Source organism: Peromyscus maniculatus, chromosome 21, assembly GCF_049852395.1.
Source record: "Peromyscus maniculatus bairdii isolate BWxNUB_F1_BW_parent chromosome 21, HU_Pman_BW_mat_3.1, whole genome shotgun sequence".
NCBI classification, from domain to species: domain Eukaryota; kingdom Metazoa; phylum Chordata; class Mammalia; order Rodentia; family Cricetidae; genus Peromyscus; species Peromyscus maniculatus.
Genome location: NC_134872.1, coordinates 8832956 through 8853860, shown reverse-complemented (window position 1 = coordinate 8853860; position 20905 = coordinate 8832956). Strand labels below are relative to the sequence as shown.

The 20905-nt window shown below is 43.4% G+C and overlaps 1 protein-coding gene across 1 annotated transcript in view; it reads right to left on the bottom strand.

Moving 5' to 3' along the window:
* The window catches only part of Dnah8 (dynein axonemal heavy chain 8), a 252302-nt gene extending 233575 nt beyond the window's left edge, over positions 1-18727 (bottom strand). Inside the window, exons 1-4 of the mRNA XM_076557534.1 lie at positions 18666-18727; positions 18470-18544; positions 774-1268; positions 284-418 (exon numbers count right to left, since the gene is read on the bottom strand). Of these exons, the coding sequence (XP_076413649.1) occupies positions 284-418; positions 774-1226 (588 nt within the window). The 5' untranslated portion in view covers positions 1227-1268; positions 18470-18544; positions 18666-18727. The remainder of the gene's footprint in view (positions 1-283; positions 419-773; positions 1269-18469; positions 18545-18665) is intronic.
* Positions 18728-20905: the final 2178 nt, after the last annotated feature.

Below are 20905 nucleotides of genomic sequence, written 5' to 3'. Positions count from 1 at the left end.
AACCTGTGTGATTCCACAGCTCACAAGTCCACACGTGAAACCAGCCTTGACCATAAGGTCCATTCTAGTTGGGAACTTTGGTGACCTAGAAAGTCACACCCTAGTTCCATCCAGTTGTTCTCTATGACACCTCCTGTTTAATACACACATCTCCTGGGTAGAGAGTGATAGAGGAACACACCCGAGGTCCGTGTACACGCATGCTCCTACACACCCACACACAAGTACACACCCCAAAATAAAGGCAAAACCATAACAAACGATGGTTAAGACTTCAGCTTACCGATGGGCAATCCAAAATCAGTTCTTCCACGGTTACTATGTCCAGCCCAAGCATTTCTGATAGAATTTCAAATATGTATTTGTATAAGGGGTCAATTCTCATTTTCCGGCTTTCCCTTGCTTCTCGGAATCTTGCCTAAAAGAGGTGAAAACATGTATGAAAATGTTAAGTATGAGGCTGGTGGATCTCTGTGAGTACAAGGCCAGCCTGGTCTACAGAGGGAGTTCCAGGACAGCCAGGACTGATTCACAGAGAAACCCTGTCTTGAAAATAAAAAATAAAATAAAAATTGTTAAGTATGAAGAAAATGTGGGCCTCAGGAAGCGGAGGCAGGTGGATTTCTATGAGTTCGCAGCCAGCCTGCTCTACAACCAACCAGGGCTGTTTACACAGAGAAACCCTGTCTTGAAAAACCAAAGGAGGAAAAAGGTGCTTTCAAACAATGGGACGTCTCAGGACTTTTCCAGAGCAAGCCCTCTCAGCTGCAAACCTGTCTCTCTTTGAGGGTCTCCTGGAGGTTCGGGATGCCACTCATACTTCGGCGGTACTTGGAGGCCCGCCGGGAAGACTGAGAAAGCCCATCCGACAGCACTGACTGCACAGGCCTGGGGGCGATCCTCGGTCGGACCCTGCTCTGGCCCTCCTCATCGTCCGGCAGCGTTATCTCCTCGTCTGAGGGAATCAGACTCCTATAGTCAGTCACAGAAGGACCAGTGACCTGGGAGGTGGCGGACGTGGCTTCCGTGCCAGGGGCGGGCTCCCCTTCGTCAGGGGGCTGAGAGTCATCTCCTGGGGGCGGGGCCGCGCCCTCCTCGGGGGGCGGGGCCTGATCCTCGGGAGGGGGAGGGGCGGAGCCTTCAGGAGGGGGCGGGGCTTCCTCCATCGGAGGAGGAGCCTCTTCGCTCTGAGGAGGTGGGCCTGAGCTGTCTTCCTCAGACTCCATCCTTCAACGCGGTGTCCTCCTGTAGATCCTCGACGTCAAAACCTAGAATTACAAAGTATTTTCATTGAGACGTGTGCAGATAACTTGACCATTGGGTGTTTTTATTTCTCCCGGTGATGGCTAATCTTGGTTGTCAATTTGACACACTTTGGGTGGGAAGATGGAACCTCAATTGATGAATTGCCTACATCGGATTGGCCTGTGGGCATTGTCTGCAGACTGTGAATGGATAGTGGAGGGCCTAGCCTGCTGTAGGTGCTACCATCCCTAGGCTGGTGGGGCCTGGGCAATGTAAGAATGATAGTTCACCGGAAGGCTGGGAGCAAGCAAGAGGGCCGCTTTCCTTCAAACAAAACTGTGGTTTTGCTTGAATTCCTACCCTGACTTCCCTCAGCGGTGAAATGGGGACCTGAAAACGTAAAATTAACCCTTTCTTCCCCAAGTTCCTTTTGATCATGGTGTTTATCAAACAGACAGTCAACTAGGACATATCCCTTAAAGCTAGACAGATAGGGGAAAAATTAAAAAAAAAAATCCACTCCTTTACCATGTTATCTGAACAAGCTAAGGTTACATCTCTAGAGAGGGGATTTGTTGTTGTTGTTGTTTTGTTTTGTTGGTTTTTTTGAGACAGTTTCTCTGTGTAGCTTTGGAGCCTTTCCTGGAACTCATTCTGTAGCCCGGGCTGGCCTGGATCTCGCTCTGTAGACCAGGCTGGCCTCCAACTCACAGAGATCCACCTGCCTCTGCTTCCCGAGTGCTGGGATTAAAGGCGTGTGCCACCACCGCTCAGCTTTTTTTTTTTAAGGTGACAGTAGACAAATACATAAGTTGTTTTTTCAAGGCTAAGTGCTCACTTGATTTTGCTATGGGATTAGGAAACTGTGCCATCTTCGGGATAGTATTTTTAAAATGCCATTATGACAGTCTTTTTTTTTTTTTTTTTTTTTCTTAGAGACAGGGTTTCTCTCTGTGTAGCTTTGCGCCTTTCCTGGAACTTGTTTTGTAGAACAGGCTGGCCTCGAACTCACAGTTGGGCCGGGTGGTGGTGGCGCACACCTTTAATCCCAGCACTCGGGAGGCAGAGGCAGGTGGATCTTTGTGAGTTCGAGGCCAGCCTGGTCTACAGAGCAAGATATCCAGGACAGGCGCAAAGCTACACAGAGAAACCCTGTCTTAAAAAAAAAAAAAAAAAAAAAAAAAAGCCATTATGAATTCTGTTGCTTTGTATAGGGATTTTAAAAATAACCAAGGGACTGGAAAGATGGCTCAGAGATTAGGAGCATTGGCTGCTCTTCCAGAGGTCCTGAGTTCAGTTTCCAGCAACCACATAGTGGCTCACAGCCATCTGTAGTGAGAACTGATGCCCTCTTCTGGCATAAAGGGGTGCATGCAGATAGAGCACTGGTATACATAAAATAAATCTTTTTTTTAAAAAAAAAAAAAAACAAATAAAATAAATAAATTATAAGCCAGTGGTGATGACATACATACAGGCAAAACATTCACACACAAAAATAAAACAAAATCTTAAAATAAGCCAAACAAAAGTTGCTATGACTGTTTAGGCATTTGATTTAGGATGATGGCATCCAACAGGTTAAGGCAGAAAGATCACAAGTTCAAAGCCAGGCTGGGCTTCACAGAGAGACTCTATTTCATAAGTCCCCGCAAGAAAAACAAAAAAGCACAAGCAAGAACTCATGCGCCAGGAATGATGGGCACACCTTTAATCCCAGCACTCGGGAGGCAGAGGCAGGCAGATCCCTGTGAGCTCGAGGCCCGCCTGGGCTACACAGCGAGTTCCAGGACCACCAGGGCTATAGAGAGACCCTGTTCAAAAAAAAAAAAAACCCTCTCAGGCTGTGGGTTTAGCGTGGTGGTAGGCCATTTGCCTAGCATGCATGCGGCCCTCAGATCAACCGCCAATTCCACGAAAGAAGAATAGGGGACAAGAGGAAAACCGTTATTCTCCAGGCCAGATGCAGTGACTCACACTCATAATCCCAGTGCTCCTAGGCTGAGACAAAAGGGTTGCTGCAAGTTGGAGGCCAGCTTGCTCCACACAGTGTGTCCCAGGGCTATATAGCAAGATTTTGTCAGAGAGAAAGAGGAAGGAGGAGGAAGAGTAGGAGGAGGGAGGAAAGAACTATTATTCTCAAATTATATGGTTTCTTTTAATTAGCCTCTATTTTTTACACTATCAAAGAAAAGCTAAAATTGAATCATCATACGTTAAGAAATCAGTATTCAATAAATCTCAATGAGTTTTCCATCTCAAAATGGATACTACATTTTTAAGTGGAAGCACACAATGTAGTCTCAGAAAACATTATTACCCTACATTGTTTATTCCCTGGTGATTTTAGATCATTGAATTGAGATCTGTGTGCTTTCAGAACTGGGTGAGAAGAGACTTGCAAATACACTAGTTTCAACTGCCTGTTTTAGTGGTGATGAACATTCAGAGCTGTTACAGTTCTTTCCAATTACTTAAGTAGACAGTAGTGATCTCTCATTTTTAATTAACTAATTAATTTTATTCTAGATTTTTTTTTCTGGCTTTTTCAAGACAGGGTTTCTCTGTGTAGCCTTGGCTGTCCTGGAACTCACTCTGTAGACCAGGCTGACCTCAAACTCAGAGATCCGCCATCCTCTGCCTCCCAAGTGCTGGGATTAAAGGCGTGAGTCACCACCACCCAGCTTTATTTTGTTATTTTTATGCGCATGAGTGTTGTGCTCTGCTTATATGCTGGTTCACCATATGAGTCCCTGTTGCCCGCAGACAGAGAGCAACCGAAGAGAGCTTCAGAGCCCCAGGACTGGAGTTACAGGTGGTGGTGAGCAGCCACGTGAGTGCTGGGAATCAAATCCCAGTCCTCTTCAAGAGGAGTCAGTGCCCCTAACCACTGAACAATCTCTCCAGGCCATGTAGGGACCTTTCTAAAGTTAGACCAATCATTCTACTTTCCTACTTCAAATTCTTTTCTGGGGGTGTTGGATTCTATGCTTAAAGAACTGAAGCTTAGTTCTCAGTACCCACAGGGTGGCTCACAGCCACTTATAACTCCAGTTCCAGGGGATCCAGAGCCTTCTTCTGGACCCCACAAGCACCTGGAGCAACACACACACACACACACACACACACACACACACACACACACTAAATAGATAAATATTTTCTAAACTGTACTGAAACTTTTAGTAGGTGGTATAATTGAAAAGGAAAAAATCTCAGCAAATAGAAACTAATTTGCTATCCATATGCATTATATGTATGTGTTAATGTATATATAATAGCAAAGACAAGGAAGAAGGAAAACACCTTGGAAACAATTGCAATAAAGGACTCATTACATAATCATGTTCTCTCTCTTCACTCAATAAAATTTTAATACAGACATTGATGACAAGGAGAACAAAACAGAGATATGCACAAAGCTATGGAGAGGTCTTTTAGACTCATTGTTATGGGCTGAAGAAATGGCTCAGAGGTCAAGAACACTCCATAGGCACCTATACTCAGGTGCACAAAGACACACACACATACACACACACAGCTATCAGTATAGTAAACCTTAAAAGCAAAAGATATATGGTTACATTTTTAGAAGGAACAAGAACCTGGTGAACACCTGTAATCCCAATAATTGGAAAGGAGGGTTGTGAATGGAAGACTGGGCCACACAGGGAAATCCCATCCCAAGCAAACAAATAAATAGATGAAAGTCAAGATATAGCACATTGCACAATGATACCAACTGTATAAAAATCTGTATTTTTAACTGTGTAATACCAACTGTATAAAAAAAAAGTATGCAGATGTGGGTACATTTCACCGATTCTGAGATGCATACTTTAAGAAGGGTTAACTGACCCAGGCATGTTGTGTTTAACCAAATATCAGTCATTCAACTTTACCAATAAAGACTCGGAAGCCAGATGCTGCAGTGAAAGCCTGCTAGCTCAGAGAAAGCACCAAGCTTACCTCCCTTCTCAGCTGACATCCCCCAAACCTTTTTTTTACTCCTATGCTGTTTCAAACACAGCTTCCAACTGCATGTCATTTCCGTCTACTTCCTGTGTGTCTTTCTATCCTTCCTGATTTCCTCTTGCTCTCTATGGTTTTTTCTTGTTCCCTTCATACCAACTGGTTGCTTGAGCCACATCTTGACCTATGGTTGACTTTATTTAATCCTGTTTACCATGTTCAATCAGAAAGCTCTTGGATTAGAAGTGTGTGTTAGGGCTGAGCCACACCACAACTAGAAACAGGTTTTTCCTGTAAATAACACAATCTATAGTGTTCACAGTGTAATCAAATATCCTGCAACACAGGCATAAACACATAGCTCAAACTCACACAGTAGCTCAAACTTGTAATCTCAGCATTCAGGAGGCTGAAGGATGAGTATTGTCACAAGTTTGAGACCAGCCTGGTCTACATAGTGAACCCCACGATATCCTGTGAGTGAGATGTTGTCTCATAAATAGGTAAGTAAATAAATAAATAAACAAGTAAGAAATGCTTTATTAAGCAATAGGAAGTAGAAAGGGCCCACAAGTTGGAGGAGCTAGCTGTACATCTGTGTGCTGCATGCATAGTCCATTGCATCCCAACATTTTCACTGGGACCCATTCCTATAGCCCCAACTACGAATGCATTAGTTCTTTCCTGATTTTTGTGAGTCCTCTGCATGTTTGGATGCTGTGGCTACTGTACAAAGTGAGGACATGACTGCTCCAGGGTATGGTTGAGAGGAAAGTGTGCATTGTAGTAATGAGGAAGAGTACAGCCAGAGGCATCTAGAAGAGTCCAGAACAGGGAAAGAAAGTAGTAAAGTAAGCATGGCCAGTGGATTGAACCGGGCCAGGAGTGGAAGAGGAGGGGGAAAGCGAGAGGAAGGTAAGAGAGAAGGACCCAGACAGGGGGGCCAAAGGGTACTAAGAGGGCATATAGCTAAAATGGCAGGGTTATATAGGGATGAGAAGCTGAGGGAAGGACAGCCCATGAGCTGGAGAAGTTTAGGGTAGGGGTGGGGTGAGAGGAACCAGAATGCCAGCATGGACTCTATAACAGGTATTTTTGATGCTGAGAGAGCCTGGAGCCAGCAAGTACTTTGGTATGCTAATAGGTTCCACAGTTAGCCATTTGTTCCCAGTTTCTTTTGGACCTGGCAGCTACATCCAAAATCAAGAAGCTCCTCTAAAGGAGAATGCACAAATTGGGAAGACAGACTGTTAAATACAGCCAAGGTTGGTGAATGTCAATAGAAAGTGGTTTGCGGGGTGTGGGAGCCCACAACTGACTCAGTTTCCCAGTTTGAATCTGAAGTCTATTCTGAGTCAATAGAGTTCAAGCTTGCTTGCTCCAGGGCTGTGAGAAAGTCCTGATCAGCCCACAGGAAGGAGCACAATATCTAGCTAGATGCCGACTGCTGATGCCAGGTGGAAGTACATAGAGATAGAAAATGAAACTGTCTGCTCCTTAACGCAAAGCCGGATAGATAGTGGTTGAATGCCTGCGCTGTGCATTGTTCTACCTCTGTCCTTCAAGGCTGTATATAAGCTGGCTGTGAAATAAACTCAGGACTGTCCAGCACTGACTGGCAGGCCTCTGGACTCTGTTCTGTCTTCTTCATTGTCTCTACAACCCACATGTCTCCACTCAGATTCCCAGTCAACTGGTGGGCAGAGATGGCTCAGCAGTTAAGCACACACCATCCTCCTCCAGAGGACGTGGATCAATTCCCAGCACCCACATGGTGGGCGACAACCATCTATAACCATCAGGGAATCTGATGCCCTCTTCTAGCCTGGCACAGACAAACATGGAAGACAAAACACCCACACTCATTAAATTAACAACAACAACAACCACAAAAAGAATGAGAGAAAGAAAGAGAGGGAGGGAGGGAGGGAGGGAGGGAGGGAGGGAGGGAGGGAGGGAGGAAGGAAGGAAGGAAGGAAGGAAGGAAGGAAGGAAGGAAGGAAGGAAGGAAAAAAGGCAGGCAGGCAGGCTGAGAGAGGCTGGCAAGCAGAGAAACTTCTGGGTGAAAATATTTTCCAGTGAAGATGAGACGTAGGGCTGGGGGTGGGGGTGAGGATGAAAGAGGTTGTGTTTTATACAGAAGGCGAATCCTATGGCGGATACATGCAGGGAAGCCAGAAAAGCCGAAGTTAGCTCAGCAACCCTGGTGAATTCTGTGATGAGAAATTAGGGCTGAGGGAGAATAGTGATTAAGTTCAGGAATAGAAAACAAGCCTGGAAGGGGAGACCTTTTTCGTTGGTTTTTTTTTTTTTTTTTTTTTTTTTTTTTTGTTGTTGTTGTTGTTGTTGTTGTTGTTGTTGTTTTTGTTGTTGTTGTTATGCTTTTTAAGTGTGAATGCCTGTAGAAGCCAGAAGAGTGTTCTGAACCATCTCCATATGCTGGGAACAGAACTCAGGTCCTAAGCAAAAGCAGCAAGTCCTTTTTTTTTTTCTCCTGAGACAGGCTTTCTCTGTGTAGTTTTGGAGCCTGTCCTGGATCTCGCCCTGTAGACCAGGCTGGCCCCGAACTCACAGAGATCCGCCTGGCTCTTCCTTCCGAGTGCTGGGATTAAAGGTATGCACCATCACCGCCTGGCTTCAGGGATTCTTTAACTACTGAGCCATCATGCCAGCCTCTGGTTTTTGTCCTCGGAGTCTGTCCCTCCCTCCCTCCCTCCCTCCCTCCCTCCCTCCCTCCCTCCCTCCCTCCCTCCCTCCCTCCCTCCCTCCCTTCCTTCCTTCTGTCTTTTCTTGCTTCTCTTCTTTCTCCTTCCCAATCCCTCCTTGCTTCTTTGCTCCGTCTTCTCCGCGCAACCATGCATTCTAAGCGATTACTGCCGGGTGCTTCACTCCTGACCCCTAACTTCCATTTTTAAAAAGGGACAGGCCAGGACGTGGAGTCAGATGCCCATCGATGACAGGGATTGACAGGTAGCAGCGATTCCACTGGGAGTGGGCTGGAGCCCCACCCCTCCTTGGTGGCAGCTGCTACACCCGCCCCAAGCTTGGCGTCTACCACTCACTCGCCTTCCTGCAAACGGGTGGCTTGGCAGGCTCGAACCTTAGACCTCCAAAGCGAGTCCCCAGCGCGGCTGCTCTGGTAGAGCTGCCCTCAGTCTCCGCTGCCGCCCAGGCTCGGCCGTTGAGAGCACACGGAGGTTAGGTGAAAGCCCCTCGCGCTGGCTCACGCAAGATGCGGCGGCTCCCCGCGGGGTGCCTCGCTGCTGTCGGGGTGCTGCAAGGCAAGGGCGTGCCTACCAGATAACTCACCCATGCCGTCCGAGGAGAGAAACTGAGCACAGAGGGGCATGTACCTGCAGACAGTAAGGGGAGCGCGGGGAGCTTGGTCCTTTACACTCATCCAAAACACGGTGAGAACTCAATATCCGTGTGCCCGTAACGTGAGCGCCTTCTGAGAAAACCTTTGAGGGGAGCAGCACAGAACTGTGTACATTGCTAACAATGTTTTCTATGATTTTTACATTTCCTAGAATTGCTTAAGTGTTACATTTGAGGGACGTAATGACTTAGCCGCGTCAGTTTGCTGGGAGTGATGAGCCATAGCCTGGGAAGACTGAAGAAAAAGGATGTAATAGTGGGAATGGGAGTGGGATGGAGCTTGAGACCCCTGGGATAAAGACCTCAGACTCAATCCAACTTTAATTAAAGAAAGTCCAGTCTCAGGTGTGTCGTGTAGGTAGGGTACTAAGAAGGGTTTTTTGTTTGTTTGTTTGTTTGTTTTTCTTTTTTCTTTTTTTCTTTTGGTTTTCGGAGACAGGGTTTCTCTGTGTAGCTTTGCGCCTTTCCTGGATCTCGCTCTGTAGACCAGTCTGGCCTCAAAGATCACAAAGATCCGCCTGCCTCTGCCTCCTGAGTGCTGTGAGCGCCACCACCACCCGGCTCTTATTTTGTTTTTCAAGACTGGTTTTCTCTGTGTAGCCTTGGCCCATCCTGAAACTCATTCTGTAGGCCAGGCTGGCCTCAAACTCAGAGATCTGCCTGCCTCTGCAGGGATCAAAGGCATGTGCCTCCACTGGGCTGAGGGGAAGGTTTGTTTGTTTTAAGAGATTTATTTATTTATTTATTATGTATACACCATTCTGCCTCCACGCCAGGGGAGGGCACCACATCTCATTACAGATGGCTGTGAATTATCATGTGGTTGCTGGGAATTGAACTCAGGACCTCTGGAAGAGCTGCCAATGCTCTTAACTGCTGAGCCATCTCTCCAGCCCCTAGAGGAAGGGTTTTTAAAGGTGAAAACTGCAAGAGGACCTTCAATGTCTGCACAAGCAAGCAAAAAACTGGTCTGTTCTGCCAAGGTTAAGTGGTCAAGGCAACCCAAAAGAATCTTTGGGTGTCTTCATAAGCAAGTTGTAGAAGCCAAAAACAAAACAAAACAAAACAAAAACCCAGCAGTTAGTCATTCATATCCTTATCCTAACAAAGCAGATGCTTATGACTGCACATTTCCCGGTGAGGGTCCCTAGGTCAGGGTTGTTTTCTGAGAACTCATCTTCCAGGAATTTGAATTTAGAGCAAACAGTCATTAAGTACTAAGATGGAGGCCTAGCCCAAAATGGAGTCAACTTGATGGGATTTACAATCACTTAACAGACATGCTTCCGGGCAGGTCTGTGAGGGACTATCTAGACAAGTAGGTTAATTGAGGTGGGAGACTCACTCCACGCGTAGCAGACACCTGAGGTCCTGGACTGAGTACCACAAGACCTGAGCTGAGCGGGAGCACTCGTCTCTTCCTGCTTCCCAACCTGACTAAATGTGACCAGATGCCTCAAGCGGCTTCCGCTGTCACGTGACTGGAGTGAACCCTGGGATTGGTTGTGAGCCGGAATAAACTCTTCCTGCCTTAACTTGGTTTGTCAGATAACTTGCTTGGTAACTAGACAAGAATCTAAGACAGCCTCGTCTGAATACCATTTTCGTCATGGTTCTGGCTCCTCACCTTTGTAGGTTTTCCTAGAGCATCCTGGGAAGAATCATCTTGGAGAGATCCAGTCCGCTATGATGTGGGAAGGAAAAAGTCACCTAACCTGTGAATATGCCGTCGCCATCCACCTCATAAATATTGGTGAAAAACTTCTTCAATCCACCACAGAGGACTCACTGTTCTGCCAGCCTCCTTTGGGACAATTCGTTTCAATCTGTTTGGGATGCTCGCTTTGCTCAATAAACTGCCTCCATGTTGTTTCTTTTCTTTTTTCTTTTTCTTTTTCTTTTTTTTTTTTTTTTTTTTTTTTTGGTTTTTCGAGACAGGGTTTCTCTGTGTAGCTTTGCACCTTTCCTGGAACTCACTTGGTAGCCCAGGCTGGCCTCGAACTCACAGAGATCCGCCTGGCTCTGCCTCCCGAGTGCTGGGATTAAAGGCGTGCGCCACCACTGCCCGGCATCCATGCTGTCTCTTGACTGAATTCTTTCCTCTGAGATAACAAGAGCCAAGAGAGCCCTTGTACCAGACAGCGATTTAAGTAAGCCAGAGAGAACTGGCGGGAAAAGCTGCCAGGCGGCAAGGTAGAGTGTGAGGCTTAGGGCGAGGCTGTCTCGCCGTGAGACACAGAGTACATCCATCTGCAAGACCTGACTTTGGGAGCCAGGGCCGCTCCCTTAGCTACGTCAGCAACAAAAATAAGGTCCCAGCAAGCACCGCCTGACGAAAGCGGTGCTCACTTCCCAGGAGACAGAGATCAGTTTGTTTACTGTTCTTTATACAAGATGCCGAGCAGGTCATCTAGATTCCTAAGCTGCCCACAGCGGCCACCTGCTTCTGGTCCATAGTGTCCACAGAGGCCATTGGGTAGCAGGGATGCTGGTGAGTCCATGTGTCCATTCTGTCAATTACGGAGCTCTGAGTCATAAGGACCTCTCTCCTGTTGGTGGAGTTTCCTTACCCTCTTTTGGCACGGATTAACCTTCTGAGGTTTGGCTCCTTGCCATCTTTCCATGTCATGCCTACATCTATATATTCTGACCTAGTTAAGAAACAAATTATTGAATAGAACATATCCTATAGAATTTTAAATATATTCATATTCCTTAACTAGTAGCTATTCCGTTGAAAATACATAGGAAAGAAATAATACTAGGGGCTGGATAGGTAGCTCAGCTGTTAAGAGGGAGAGGGCAGAAGGTGGAGTTCAGATCCCATCCTCAGATTAGGAGTTTCTCAGTCACTTACAAACTCCAGCTCTAGGAGATCCAGTGCCTTCTTCTGGCCTTCACCGGCACCTGCTCATACCCACATATAGACAGACACATTTCATAAAAATAAGCCCTTTAAAAAGAAATAATACTAAATAGAGGCAGAGCTTTTGTTTGAAAGATACATGTTGCTATATTGTGTTTGTGGGCACCAGGATTCATACAATAGCTTCATTAGGTTTGGCAGAAAACTAGGTTCCTGGAACACTGCCAGAAGAGAGCACTCTTGGGATGGCCAAGACACAGGAAAACTGTGAGTAAAACAGAGCTCTCCTGAGGCATAAGAAAGTAAACACCATGTAGCATGTGATAGTATACCTCTCCCCTTCCCCCCTACACACACTGAGGCAGGAAGACCCACTCTACATGTGGGAGACACCATTTGTGTGGGCTGAGGTCCCTGTCTGAATACAAAGGGGCAAGTGAGCTGAACATTAGCATTTCTCTCTCTCTCCTTCTCTCTCTCTCTCTCTCTCTCTCTCTCTCTCTCTCTCTCTCTCTCTCTCTCTCTCTCTCTCTCTCTCTTTCTCTCTCTCTCTGCATCCCGACTTCATACACAATGTGACCAGCTGCCTCAAGCTTCCACCACCATGACACATGTATATGTATAAGACATTAAATGCCCTAGACCTTGAGAATTAAATGTCCTAGAAAGTGCAAGCGGGTGTATACAGAAAACATTTAGCACAGTAGTACCTGGAAATGGCCTAACCAAGGTTCACTGTTATTAGCAGTAGAAGAGTATTACTGTTAATAATAGTTTAGTAGAGTATACTAATGTAGTGAACAAAGGTATTGAACTGGTGATCAGAAAACCTGAAATTCAGTACTGGAGTTTTCCTACTTGACTATAATTAATTAGTTGACTAACTCCAATTGTGAAATCACTCTACTCCTCTGTGTCCTCATTCAAAATCAAAATGTTCTAACTTTCTTTGAGTTTCAAAACTCTAGAACTTCAGGATGAGCTTGGCTTCAAGTTTCATCAAGTAGGCAAAATGTTACGTTGCTGACAAAAATAAAAAGTCCAAACAAATTACTCAAAATGCTTAGATGTCACAGGGTAAATGCAACAAAACTGCACGGGTTATCAGTACCTGTTCGGCTGTCATTGTCCTAAGGTAATCACATAGTCTTACTGTGGGATAATAACTTAAGTAACCAAACATTTTAGTAAAATATATGTAATTATTTTTTAAAGATTTATTTTTGCCAGGTGGTAGTGGCATGTAGTGGCTAGTGGCTGGCTGTTCTGCTTCTCTGATCTTTCAGCTTTCACCTGATATCTGGCTCTGGGTTTTTTTTTTTTTAAAGACCATCTAAGATTCGAACAACATCTGGCATCCAACTTGTGGAGCACAAATTCACGAAAAAGCCACTTGCCTATGGCCTTGCAGGTCCAGCTTCAGGCATGAGCCGCATGCAGCCAGAGTCTCCACCCCACATGGGCTGAAATCCCTAACCCAATGTCTAAGTTTTTGTTACAGCCTTTTTGCAGCAAACTCCATTAGTTTTTGGACTCTCAAAGCCATGAGAGTTAGCCGCTTTCTCACAGTGTCTTATGCAGACAGCTGGCTCTTCGGCTTCTTCTCTCCTGGAGGGTTGTAGGCTCTCCTTAGATCCCCATCTCGGGCTGCTACCACATTAGGTATCTACCTTGAATGTAGCACAAATCTTAAAAGGTCTTATTAACAAAAACAAACCCGGAGCCAGGTATTGGGGTAAATGCTGAAAGATCAGAGAAACAGAACAAGCCACATCCAACCTCATCTTGCCAATTCCTCAGCTAATCTTGTTTCCTCAAACTGGAAGCCTCTGTGTCCTCATCCGAATGTATCTCAGCTGAACTGTTGCTAAAAGCCTAATAGCTTAACAGAACTTAGTTCCTGGTCATGCCTCATGCCTCATGCCTTATATACCTTTCTGCTTCCTGCCATCACTTTCTGAGATTAAAGGTGTGTGTCACCATGCCTGGCAGTTTCCAGTGTGGCCTTGAACTCACAAAGATCCACATGGATCTCTGCCTGCCAAGTGATAGGATTAAAGGTGTGTGTACCACCATTTTTCTGGCCTCTATGTCTGTCTAGTGGCTGTTCTGTTCTCTGACCCCAGATAAGTTTATTAGGGTGCACAGTATATTGGCAGACACAATATTAGCACACTTGAAACCCACTTGGGCTTCTACTGTTCTCTGCAGAAGCAGTCACCCTCACATCTGAATTGTCATTTGTCAGCAGATTTGGTGAGACAATTGAGATTTCTCCCCCCACCCCATCCCAGACAAGGTTTCTCTGTGTAGTTTTTGGTGCCTGTCCTGGATCTCACTCTGTAGACCAGGCTGGCCTGAACTCACAGAGATCCTCCTGCTTTTGCCTCTCAAGTGCTGGGATTAAAAGTGTGCACCACCGCCACCTGGCCAATTGGGATTTCTTAAAAGAATAAATTAGTTAAAAGATAATTTTTTCCTCACATTAAAAATGGGAAACATTTTTACGATGGAAGGCATTTGGTCTCTGTTTGACTATACATTAAGTGGTCTCAAAATGGAACAATTAAATGAGAGGATAATTAATGTAGATGGGATTTATATAATGTCAATTAAAATATTTGTTTAATAATTTTTGTTTTAATATTAAAAAGGTTAATTAATATAAATGCTAAGATAAAAATTTCAGAAAAACTTGTTAAAACAGATCATAGAGAAATTCAGACCCAGACAGAGGAATTTAAAGGTGAATCAATCTCAGCATTGCATTATATGGTTACAGAGAAACAGCCTAAGGCTTTCAAACAGCCAACCTTAATCTATCTAGTAACCTACCGGAAATGCAAAATGCTCAAGGCTGTGTAAGAGCTAACTAGACTCCTGTACAATTGTTAGACTTGAGGAGATTTAAAGCAGCTTTAGTGCCATATGGTATGCATCCCCATTTGTGAAGCAGATGTTAAACTCGTGGTCAACTTGTAATAGAATTATCCCCCAAGACTCAAGAGATTTGGTTACAGCTGTCTTAGAAGTTGGTCCCCAATTACAGTGGAGGATCTGGTGGAAAAATGAGGCTAAGATCATTGAACAACAAAGTAAGGCTAGAGATATGGAAATCTCCCAAAATTAACTTCTTGGAGAGGAAGATTATGCTAATATAGAAAGGCAATCTCTATATGATGACCACACTCTGGCTTTATGCCAAATGGCAGCCTTGAATGCTTGGGACAGAATTGAAGCTAACGCACAATGCGAAAGGATAATTTGGCCATTAAAGGCAAGATCAGCACCCTTGGAGGAGGAATGGATCCAAGATACAATGAATATTGAATTTCATGACCATGATGATGCTTAGATAGGGGAGATTTGAAAAAAAAATAGTAATTTCAGATGTTTCAATTGTGGTAAACAAGGTCACCTAAAAAGGGACTGTAAACAGGATATTCCTAGAAACAATGTTTTTTTCAGGAACAATGGCAACAGAACACCCCTCCCTTCTAGATTATGCAGAAGGTATGGTAAAGGCAGACACTGACTAATGAACTTAGATCCACAAGGGACAGACAAGGTAATCCTTTGCCTTTGCCATCAGGAAACTCCCTGGGGAGCCTCTCACAGACCCCCACAGCAAATTGGGTTTAGTCCTTTCCTGTCACTGTGGAAAAAATTCCTTCCCAGAGCAATTAAAGAACCTAATGCCTATTGTAAAAATCATACTGCTTTTGATGACAGAACAGCTATAGAAGAGAGAACAAAAAATTGAGGAGAAACCATAAACCAAAATTGATAAAGATTAGATTTGGAAACTCCGCAAAGTTAGGGTTGGGGAAGAGTTTTGTTTTTGTCTTTCAGGAAAATGAAGGCTAAGGAATTTGAAGAATACTGGATAAACCTCTGAAGAAAAAGGACAAATCATCCATTAAAAAAAAGTCCCACAAAAAAAGATTTTCTGCAGTGAACCATGACCATGCCTAATAGTGACCTTTGAAGTCTTTGAAAAGATGATACAATCCCACAATGACAACTCCACGTGGAGTATGATAACACCACCAAGCTGACAAACACCACACAATGATCAGTTTGGACTACAAACTGCTCAGGACAATCTCGAGGTTGCTAGCTGAGATGATCCAGCCTCTCAGACTACTCTATCCAGGACTTGGGACAAGCCCTATATTTTCCCATTATGCAGAGACTAGACAACAAGTGATATAGCTACCTCTCCCACAACTTGACAATTAGCCCAATAATTTTCTTTTCAGGATCCCCTAAAGATACCTTTGCCCTCAGACAGCAGGAAGTTAATTTTAAGAATGTGACATTCCTAAGAGGTGGGATGGGTGATTTTTTTTTTTTGTCATTCAATGGATTATGGATAGTTGTCATTGTTTAGGATGGTTGGTTACAAGTTGGTAATTGATAATAGTCATAGAAAAAAAACTGAACATGGAGATTAGATTCAAGGTTCTTGTTTGAAAAAAAAGAAAAAGAAAAAAGAAGATATAGATAAGAGGTAGATTATGAATCTACCTTAAAAAAAAGAGATATAAAAATGATGGATAAGCCAGGCGGTGGTGGCACACGCCTTTAATCCCAGCACTCGGGAGGCAGAGGCAGGAGGATCTCTGTGAGTTCGAGGCCAGCCTGGTGTCCAAAGCGAGTTCCAGGAAAGGCGCAAAGCTACACAGAGAAACCCTGTCTTGAAAAACCAAAAAAAAAAAAAAAAAAAAAGATAAAAAAGGTAGATTATTGAATCTACTTTTAGAAAGTAACAACTAATTTTAAATATTTTACATTGGATTGGATTTTTGTATATTGTATACAAATTTTGAATATTTATACAAATTTGAGATTAATTTTGATAGAAAATACTGAACATATATTTCTAATCTTGTTCAAGGTATTGTGCCTATACAGCTTATTTAACAATGTAATGCAAATTGCTAGTTTTTGAAAATTATTACCAACTAATTAGGATATAAAGAAATGCAAATTAGTATTTAGTCACCTATTACAATTGAACATGTAGTCAGGTTAGGTATGTTTTTAAGGTCAAACAGAGATATATTTTAAATAAACGGGTCATCTTCATACACTCCAAAGATCTACAGAATATGGCATTTAAGATGTTTTAATAACATAGTTTTTTTTTTCCTGGTCTCCAAAGCGAGTTCCAGGAAAGGCGCAAAGCTACACAGAGAAACCCTGTCTTGAAAAACCAAAAAAAAAACCAAAACAAAACAAAACAAAACAAAACAAAAAAAAAAAGGTGTCTGCTAAACAAAGGATGGATTAGGGCCGGGTGCTGCTCTCTGGAGCCAGGCCAGGTGCAGCTCAGCAGGAATGCCACCACAAAATGAAGTTTACTTTCTTTGTGGCAAGTTAGCCACTGGGCAAGAAAAATAAATGCCCTTGCCTCGACTGCTGACAGTGTGCTGTCCAAAATGGACAAGCAGGACACAAAAGAAAGAACTGCCTAACCTTGCCAAGACAAGGTAGGAAGGCTCCTTCACAGATGAGTCTGTCAGATATGCTAGGCCTGTCAGACAAAGACAGTTGGCCCAATGTTGCAGAGAAATCTTGGGGGACTGTCCAGGCAGCCAGCTGTTTCTGTCATTTCTCATATTTTTTGAAAGTCGCTTGTTTGCACTTCCTGTTTATTTAGGTAATATTACTTCCTTCTTGATTCTCTTAGAGAGTTGAAGACTAGATACTTATAGTTTTTCTTGTTAACAATTTCAGAAAATAAACTCACTACAGAGGTGTAAACTGTATAAGTTTGAAAGACATCAAATGATAGTTTGGGGTTGGTAATACAAGTTAGGATAGAAAGTGAATTAGGTACAACATTTTGGACTCACCAAATAGGATAAATAATGGAGCATTTTCTCTGAATCTGTCAAATGTTAATGGACTGGACATTGTTAATGTAATTCTTGACTGTATATGTTGTATATACTTATTGTACTTCTTGTATATAGTTTTTCTTATATTAGTTATAACATTCTTTTATTATTTTAGATCAAAAAAAGGGGAAATATGGTGATATATTGTGTACCCTTATAAACTTGCCTGAGAATCAGAGGACAGAGCCAGCCACTAGATTAGACATAATAGTCAGGCAGTGGTGGCACACACCTTTAATCCCAGCACTTGAGATATCATGCTTTTGCTTGGGAAGCACACATGCCTTTAATCCCAGGAAGTAATATGGCAGGGCAGAGAAAGGTATATAAGGTGTGAGGAAACAGGAACTCATTCTCTTTAGACGGAGGATTTCATAGAGGTAGGTAGGGACTAGTGGCTGGCTGTTCTGCTTCTCTGACCTTTCAGCTTTCACCCTGGTATCTGGCTCTGGGTTTTTTAAAAGACCATCTAAGATTCAAATGGCACACATCTTTAGTCCCAGCACTCAGGAGGGAGAGGCAGGCGGATCTCTGTGAGTTCGAGGCCAGCCTGGTTTACAAAGTGAGAGCCAGGACAGTCAGGGCTGCACAGAAAAACCTGGTCTGGGGGAATAAAGTAGCAGATACTCATCCCTGAGAATGAGTTGAATTGTGATCCCTGAAGAATGTGACATTATTTGGCAATAGAGTCTTGACAGATGAGGTTAAATATTGTGGGATAATATTTTTTTTTTTTTTTTTTTTTTTTACATTGTGAAGATGTGTCTCTGCCTGGGCACCTTCTGATTTGGTTTAATAAAGAGGAGGGAGATCAGGTGTCCAAAGTCTTGCTCAGCTATAACAAGTTCCAGACCAGCCTTGTGTACATAACACCTCGTCTCAAAAACAAGGGGGTTGGGGAGCTCTGTGGAAGTTGTTGGAATTTATAGTTTCTTAAATAAGGACGACAATTTCTAAATTGCTCCTCCCCTATAATCCCTCTATGTCTGTCTGCTCGAATATGTAGTACTTACATTTTTAGGCTTTTTAAAAAGGTATTATAAATCATTTACACTATATATTGAGAAATAATACCATAACTATTCATTTGCCTAATGTGTACCTTAGATTGAAGCACAGTCAACTCTTAAATTCTCTGGAGATCTCCCACTCTTCTCTTTCTCTTCCTCCACTTAGGCTGAAGGGAGCAAGCAAAAGCACCTTGTCCTAAGTACTGCCGTTTTAACTTCAGACTCCATTTTAACTGTATGGTGAAACAAAGTCCAGGTTCCCAAGTCTTAGGGGATCTGGGAACTTACCAATGACTGACCAACCTCCTCCTTAAACAACAGAGCTAGTCTGTTCTGCTCCTTAGTTCTCTAGAACTTTATGGCTGTTCCTAACAACAGAAAGAACAGATGATTCTGATTGGTTGGACTGAAAGGCTCCATTCTATGCTGGTTGACAATGATGGAACACTTAAAGAAAGCCCCTAATCCTTGAATCCTTATTGGTAAAAAAGGTAACTGTAACTTGGCAGAGGTGTGTTTATAATTTAAGGAAAGCTGGCTAGAAATAGGCCAAGCTAAGGCCAGGCATTTATAAATAATAATAAGCCTCCATGTGTGATTTATTTGGGAGCTGAGTGGCAGGGTTTCCCGAAAGAGCAAAGAACAAAGAGCCCAAAGAGTGAAACAACCAACAACACACTAATATTCCTTCTTTCATGTGTGTGTGTGTGGTGTTTCGTATGGGTGTGGTGCTTGTGAGTGTGTGTGGTGTTTCATATGGGTGTGGTGCTTGTGAGTGTGTGTGGTGTTGTGAGTGTGTGTGGTGTTGTGAGTGTGTGTGGTGTTGTGAGAGTGTGCGTAGTGTTTTGTATGTGGTGTTGTGGGTGTGTGTGGTGTTTTGTTTGTGTGTGGTGCTTGTGAGTGTGTATGTTAGCACATTTGTCTGCAAATGGAGAGGGCAGTGATAGATGTCATGTGTCTCTCCTCGATACTCCCCACCTTTTCTATTTTTGAGAAAGAATCTCTCACGAAACCTGAAACTCATAGACTGGCTAGGCTGGCTAGCCAACAACTCCAGGAATCTGCCCGTCTCTCTGGGATTAGAGGCACATGCCACGGAGCCCAGCTTTTTTACATGGATTCTGGAGATCCAAACCCAGGTCCTCATGTTTGTGCCGTGGGCACTTTACTCATTGAGACTGCCTTGGCTCATTCATTAATTTCTATTAGTGCGGCTTATCCACTTTGGAATATATATTTCTGGCTGATTTTTTCCACTTATGTATCATAATCCAGTCTATGAAAATGATAACCTATCTAGTTTCCTATTGTTGAACAAGTGACTTTTGCCTTTCCCCCCCATTCCAACCATGCTTCTTCTACTTGTCACACAGAGTATAATAATCTTTGTCAAGGGTCATTACTTAATAATAGTGAATTCTGGGATATGGTAACTTCAACTTCACTAAATGCTGTCAAACAGTCTTCCCACACGTTTCTAGTCATCTAGGTTTCTACTAGCAAATGCCTGTTAATTCCAGTGTTCCACCTTACACAGTAACACAACACTGAGGGTTTTTAACTTTAAAAAGTTAGCCTGAAGGCATGGGAAGGGTTGGAGCTGATTTCACACACTGTGTTCTCTATTTACACTCTGCCTATTTCTTCTCTGTGCAGCTTTTTGTTTTATATTTTCTCACTCTTTTGTAAGAATTTTTACACATTCTGCATACAGAACGTCTGCTGGCCCATACCATCTTCACCCTACCCAAGGGTGTCTTTGTCCCTTCAATGGTGTTTCTTTTACATTTTGTCATGTTAGAGATATCAGTTTTTGTCACATTTCTCTCCATAATATTGTTCATGTGGTGGTAGAGATGAAGGAGGGAGAGAGAGAGAGAGAGAGAGAGAGAGAGAAGAGAGAGAGAGAGAGAGAGAGAGAGAGAGAGAGAGAGAGAGAGAGAGAGAGAGAGAGAGAGAAGAGACTAAGACAAGACTCACCAAGAACTAAAGATGCCTTATTTATTTAAGATTTTTTTTAAGGGTCTCATGAAGCCCAGGTTGGCCTTGAACTCAGTATGTAGCCCTATTGGCCTTGAACTCCTGATTCTTCTACCTCTACCTCCCAATTACTAGGATTACAGATGTGTGTCACCACCCTTGACCAATCACAGAATTTTAGAAACTAATTTGAGATGTGACATCCCCTCAGTTCTGTATACACACATACTCTGTGTGTAGAAGTGAGTCATTAAAAAAATCCCATTAAAACTCAGGTGCTTTGTCTGTATTGTGTAGTCAACCTATGGCTTACCCCTCATCCGAGTCTCAACAAATTCCAAATTCTATAGGAGGCTCTGTGAAGATCAGTAACTATCCCAAGCTCCCGGGGCCAATATATAGTGGAAGCAATACTTAAACTTAGTTGTTGTTGTTCTTTTTTTGTTAACTGAACTCGAATTGTTTTCAATTAGCCTGGCCAATTCAAGTGAGAGAATAAACTTCTGGTTCTTACACAATTTAAATAAAAAGACTAACTTTCAGCTCAA